Here is a 6,305-nt window from a genome sequence, read left to right on the forward strand (position 1 = left end):
CAATACATGGAGCAGGGCGTTTCCTGGTTTGCCCACAGCTGAGTGACGTGGGTTGGGTTCTGATGCTTTAGCATGCATGACTGGGTTGTCGTCTTCGCAGCCTGCCTAATTTTTGTTTTGTCTTTCTTCAGGTGAATGTTGGCTTGCTTGGTGTGAGCTTACTGGGTTTCTGCCTTCCAATCTACCTGGTCTGCTACAGACGCAGGCTAGAGAGAGAAAAAAAACAGAAGATGGATGATGCCAAACTTTTCTTCAAAATCAATGGCACTTCCAATGAGGAAGCCTTTGTTTAAACTGGTGCTTCTCAAATGCAGCCTCCCCTGTACAGGTTCCTACCACATCCGTGGGTTCTACCTGTGGTGTAAGCCAGGCTTTTTCTCTCCTGGCTCTGCCAGTCTTTGCTCATCGCTGGAGTGAGGGCCGAACATCATGACTGAGCTTTCCTCAGATATATGGCAGGAGGAGACTTCCCACTCCTTACTCCAGAACACGGGACACTTTTCCTTTTTATGAAGGCCACACAGATACTGTGTCTTTAATTATCCCCTGATGACACTCTCCAGCGGCAGAGTGTCTGCATAGGAAACTGGGGAGAGAAGGATTAGAGGGATGGGGGAAGAGGGAAGAAAGACTGTAATTTGAGTTTGCAAATGTAACACACTGGAGTGTGTTTTCTAACCCTCTTCCCCCAACCTTGGCTGACATTCTCAGATGCAAGCTGCACTCTCCCTCCTTCCTGAGGCTTCATAATGGTCTTTCTGCTTGATATGTAGCTGGACCCAGTGGTTTTACTGTCTATCCAGACATACCCCAGGCTGTTTGAGGCAGGGAAGGGGATTTTATTCCTATGTGTATGAGCACAGCTTCAGTGTATTGCTAAATGTTGGTTGCTAGCACTGACAGCTCCCAACCCTTTTATTACTGCAAATGACACAGACCATGAGCAATGGATCTGCCTTCCACACTGAAATGAAGAGCCTAGCGGACTGCTTGGTCTTAGACCAAGCCTTCAGAGGCCTGGAATTCCTCCTCTTCCCGGCCCGCAAACCACCTGTATGTGTTTTTAAACTGTCTGCAGTTCTGGAACCTTTGAGATAGGAATTGGATCTTGTTTACCGATGAAGTGCTTTGAGACTTGTTGCCTTTTGCTGCCTCTTCCCTCTGACAAGACCATGGGAGGGGAGCAGCAGTGTGTATTTGGTAAAAGTGGAGAAGCTTCCTGAAGCTGCGTTCTGGGGCTCCAAATACCTTGGTGTTCACATGTCGTGAGCTGACTTGCTGTTGAAGAGTGCAGAACACTCCTTTGTGTCTGGTAACTGGATCCTGTGGACATATGGTGGGGTGATTTGGTGATGTAATTCTTCTTCTAGCCATAGCTTATTTACATTGTCCTGATAATAGCCCCCAAGCTGCTGAACACCAGGTTACTGTGACTGACCAAAAAGCTGCTGGTTTGGCTGTATTAAGAGCCTTCGACAATGCTGTTGCTCTGTCTGGACAGAGTACATGGTGATTGTATGGTGAAGCTGACTTACAGAGCAATACATGTGGGTAAAGGTGCCCCAGGCCTGTTCACCATGGAGGGAATACAAAGGGAATTCTTAGCCTGCTTATTTTTACAGAGGTTTTCCTAAGTCTTGTCTAAAGTCGACTTTTCTGCCCTTACCTTCTTGTTGAGGTCGGTAGCTCAGCCTCTGTAGCCTTGTGACTAGTGTTAATGACTGCACCGTTTGGACCTGCTTGGAGCGGGAGTGGGCAGCGGTGAGGATGGACGTCACCAGGGAGTGTGCAGCAGCATACACACGGGGCTGAGCTAGCGGCTGCGGAAAGGTTGGGGGCAGAAATGAAACAGTTATGAAGATGTAGTGGTGGTGCTTTCTGAACTGCCAACTCCTGCATTACTGCAAAGCTTTGCAAGGGGTAAGTCATTTATCATCTTTGGTCAGAAGAGTAAAAGGCTCAATCACTGCCCCGTTAGCTCTAAGCTGGGGATTAGAAACAGCAGCACGCTCAGACCTTCCTTTGACGAATTACCTGGAAACTGGGTGTTGACTCCTTTGCTGATTGTTTGAAGCGTGCAGATGCTCAGCCCAGCCAGGCCTTCACCTTCCCTCGATAGCAAGCTTGGCGACTTGTTGCACGGAGCCTCGGCAGGACGGCTGGTGGCCCTGCGGAGTCCCTGGCTGGTGGCCGTGCCAGCTCCGGGTGACAAGGCAGCTTTGTGGGACAGCAGCGCCATCTCGAGTCGCCGCCTCCAGCCAGCCTCCTGCGGGCAGTTCAGATGCCACTCCACGGTACCTTTTAGTCTTCAGTCACTCGTTTGGAAATGACTTGCCACTTGAGTATTTTACACGTTTGTGGAAATTTTTTTTAATGTGTTGCCTTTATTAAATGTGTTCTGTTCCAAGACAGCCTTATCGCCTGCTGTCAACACTTTACTCTTCTAGAACCTTTTGTCTTTGTTGGCCTGTAGTTTTGGTGATGATTTAGTGACCTTCCCAGCGTTTCTTTTGTTTGTGTTGAGCAATAATTAAGAGGGCAAAATTTGATTAATTTGCCTGCTCACCTGGCATTGTCTCAAGTACATGTTCAGAGACCCACCAGCAGCAATACAGCTTGCCTAGATTTCCAGAGGGCTTTCTGCAGATTTCTGCATTTCATATTACTATACTTACTCCTAAATACTTTAAGATTCCTACTCTTGCTGTGAGATATTTGTGACATGACAATGACAGATTAAGTATCTTTTTTTAGTAAGAGCCCAGACAGGTGAGTGTCTGAGCCATAGTCGTCAGACTCAATGTCTTAAAATAGAGACAGCTGTTGGAGGGTGTCAGTGTGCTAACTCAGCATTGCTTCCACCTCAGTTTCAGAACACTGAACGTAACAGCTTCCACTCTTATGTCACTCCAATTCCTGATAGAAATGTCTTTGCAAAATGGTGGAATACAGGGAGTGGTGTATTTTCATTAAGTTGCAGTGGAGATGATGCTGCCTTTGAAGTATGTGCAGCTAAGTTAAACAAAGAACACCCTTTTATTCTTGTCATCCACCTCCCTGCTGCAGTTCCCAGTTTGTGCCCTTTATTTGGAATATCCTCTAACCTGGTTTCATCTGATAAAATGGTGAATATATGTGGTTGGTGTCTGCTGATGTGCCATGGTGTTCAGAAGCTGCTGGTCAGCTGTGGGGAATAGAGCTCATGCCTTTGATTCAGTTTCAGGCTCTGTTTGCAGATTGAGAGTAAAAGCGTGCCTTTGGCTTGCGGTCACCAGGACTGGTGGGTACACAGTGAAGTTTTAGTAGTTTAGGGTTGAACAGACAAACAGGAGTGCTTTCTCGTGCAGTGCAAAGTCAAACCGTGGAATTCATTGCTGCAGAACGCAGTGAGGAGCAGAAGTATAACTTTTGAAAAACAATGGTCTGATGCATCCATTAACTCAGGGAGATTTTAAGTTGCTGTAAATAAGAAAGTTATGCCAAGGAAAGATTACTTTTCTACATGCTCTGTCTCTTAAGAATTGGTCAAAGATGGGAGAAAATATATGCTGGGCTAGGTGATCTTGTGGGGTTTAATTTACTCCGACAGTTGTGAACCAAACTAATTTTAACAGCAGTCTCAAATTTATCAAAAAAACCCTGTATCTGCACACAAAATGTGCAAATACTCTACTGATTGTGGCATAACTGCTTAAATGCCACACCTTCCACAGGGATGAGCCCCTCAGAGGGACAGTATTTGGGCTTCAGCCTCTTCTAACTGTTGTCTCATGCGTGTAGAAAGAAACACTGTTGGGATGGTCTTGTTACGCATGATTGTTCATGGGCAGTTTGCCTCCTTTAATGCGTATGGAAGTGTAACTGTGGATTACTTATGTATGAAGTGGGAAAACAGCACTGCTGCTTTCTAGCCAAGGGATGCAGGACCAAGAAAATTCCTGATGTGCTGTATGTGCAAGAGCCACCTTGTGGAAGATAAACGGGCTACCAAAGACTGGAGCGCCACAGCAATTTAAATCAATAATGCATTTACCTGTATAGCTCAAATATAGGTCAATGTGTTTAACTACTTCAGTAATTCCTAAATGCTAGAATTTGTAGGGATGTTTTTACACTTGTTGTACCCCTTTACCCTCATCCATATGAGAAGTACAAGGAGGTTGTTGATGGGAGAGACCTCATCTCCTCCACAGGAGCATCCCCAGCCAAATATAATGAAGCAGAAACTCAATCTGAGTACTTGCTGTTTGTGGGAGTTCTCAGTCAAGGGTGTCACTGTATGAAGGTGATTGTACCTTCTGAAACACTGCTCCTGGCCTCTAGACTCTTGAATGCATTTAATATGCATCCATATTTAAAATAAACAAACAAACAAAAAAGTAACATTGGGGAAGGGATGGATGACAGCTTTTTCCTTTCACTAATCTGTTGGTACCTGAGCCCCATTGACAGTCTTTATAACACTAATGCAATAATGCTATCAAGAGTAGCAGAGAAAATCTGTGCCATTTTGCTCAATTGGACACAACTTTTTTCAGTTACTGTCACAGAGTATCTGGATCCTTGAGATGAAACTGGACACAGATGTCTGAAAAGAGAGCAAATCTTGCTGAGACTCCAACTTAACTGCAATGCTGCTACAATGATCAAAATGTTCAACTCCCACAACAAAGCCTGGCCTTTTTATGCTCTGCCTACAAAGGAAAATTGTAGGATAATGAAATTTTAACTCAGTAAATCGCTAAAATGTTTTAAAGTAGGAGATTTCCCTCTTGACAGGCTGATGAATTTGGAAAATACGCCACAAAGTATAAAGCAGATACTGTAGGGTTAAAAGAATTAAATCTTTAAAATTACAAGTTTTGTTACTTTTTCTTTCCCCCCCCTTTCTGTCTTTCCCCATTTGCAGCAGAGCTTTTTGTATCCCCTGCTTCCCAGTTTAGAAATGCAAAGTATTCATAATGGAAACTAGTATTACAGTAGGATTCCTGATGGGAAGGGACTGTTGTGTTTGGGGTTTTTTAATTAAAAAAAAAAAAAAAAGGCGCTATGTCTGATTTATATTTCACAATGTTATCTTCTCTGGAATAGCTGAAACAATGATGTGTTGTGTAGATGCATTCTTACATGTTAATTATAAACCCTACAGGTCCTTGTTTTTCTACCTGTGCTGCCCAGCCTGTCTCTGCGCAATCTGTTTTTATCAAATGTCCTGTGCTCCATGTTGTCATCCTTCCTACTGCTGCTTGTCACTTCCTTGTGCCTGACCCTTTGTCACTTGCTTTTTATTCCTGGGACAAGCCTCTCTTTTCAGAAAGCCCCCTCTTTTTAACCTGACAGCATTAGCCTCTCTCGCCTCCTCCTGTTCACAAAATTTTTTTTGTAGTGTTTGTCAAAGGTGAACTGTAAGCTCCTTGGGGCAGGCCTGTGTCATCTTTTCCGTGTTTGTATAGTGATGTGCATTCTTGCAATACTATCTAAAAATAAATGTGGTATTAAGTTAATCATTAGTTTTTCTTTTGAGGCTGAACATAATTAAAGGTATTACTTGCTTTCTAACAAGACTATGTAAGCATGAAGGCTTTACATGGTGTCATCTGCCAAATTCCTTGGCTGCATGTTGAATGTTTCCTTGACTGTTTCAGCTCTAGGTTAGGAGCTAACAGCCAGATTTTCATTAATCTCTACCTGGGAAAATGTTGCTATTTTAAAAAATACAGGTAGCAGCTTGAGAAAGAGATCAAGCTCGGTTATATAGGATGAAAGGGTATGAAATAATGAAACAAGTGTGGTTGGTTGGTGGGAATGCTACAGAAGAGATGCAGGGTATTAATAGGAAAGATGCACATGCTCGAGCATTATGTTAAAGATAAATAGCATTTTATTTTTCCCCATCCAATGAAGACAATCCTTGCTCCATAATTCCAGTGACAAAGTAGTAAAACTAGTGCTTTTAAGCTGTTTTTTATTGAGTACAGGTCCCATAAAAGAGCTTTTTACAATTGTCTGGGGTTACTCCTGACGCCAGGCGCAGCTCAGTAAAAGAGGACTTGAAAGCGCTGTAAATCCTGACCTTGCTCCCCCCGTGGAGCCCCACCCCACGCCCCCCCTCACCCCCTCTGAGGGCAGCCCCGATTTCCCCGCTCGCTCCTGGCGTTAATCCCCTCAGCGCCGGGCGGCACTCCTCCTCCCCACCCGCCAAAACGCGAAGGGGCTTGTGGCCACTGACCCAGCGGTGAGGGGGGTGGGCTGTTAGCGCTGAGGGCGGGGGAGGGACGCACGGACGCAGCCGGAGCGGCGGGAAC

At 44.8% G+C, this 6,305-nt stretch overlaps 1 protein-coding gene across 1 annotated transcript in view; it reads left to right on the plus strand.

The window, feature by feature from the left end:
* SLC43A2 (solute carrier family 43 member 2) overlaps positions 1–5,504 on the plus strand; it is a 33,786-nt gene extending 28,282 nt beyond the window's left edge. The window contains exon 14 of the mRNA XM_033003178.2: positions 132–5,504. Within this exon, the coding sequence (XP_032859069.2) occupies positions 132–293 (162 nt within the window). The 3' untranslated portion in view covers positions 294–5,504. The remainder of the gene's footprint in view (positions 1–131) is intronic.
* Positions 5,505–6,305: the final 801 nt, after the last annotated feature.

The sequence above is a fragment of the Tyto alba genome, unplaced genomic scaffold (assembly GCF_018691265.1).
Source record: "Tyto alba isolate M040663 unplaced genomic scaffold, T.alba_DEE_v4.0 Super-Scaffold_19, whole genome shotgun sequence".
Lineage (NCBI taxonomy): Eukaryota > Metazoa > Chordata > Aves > Strigiformes > Tytonidae > Tyto > Tyto alba.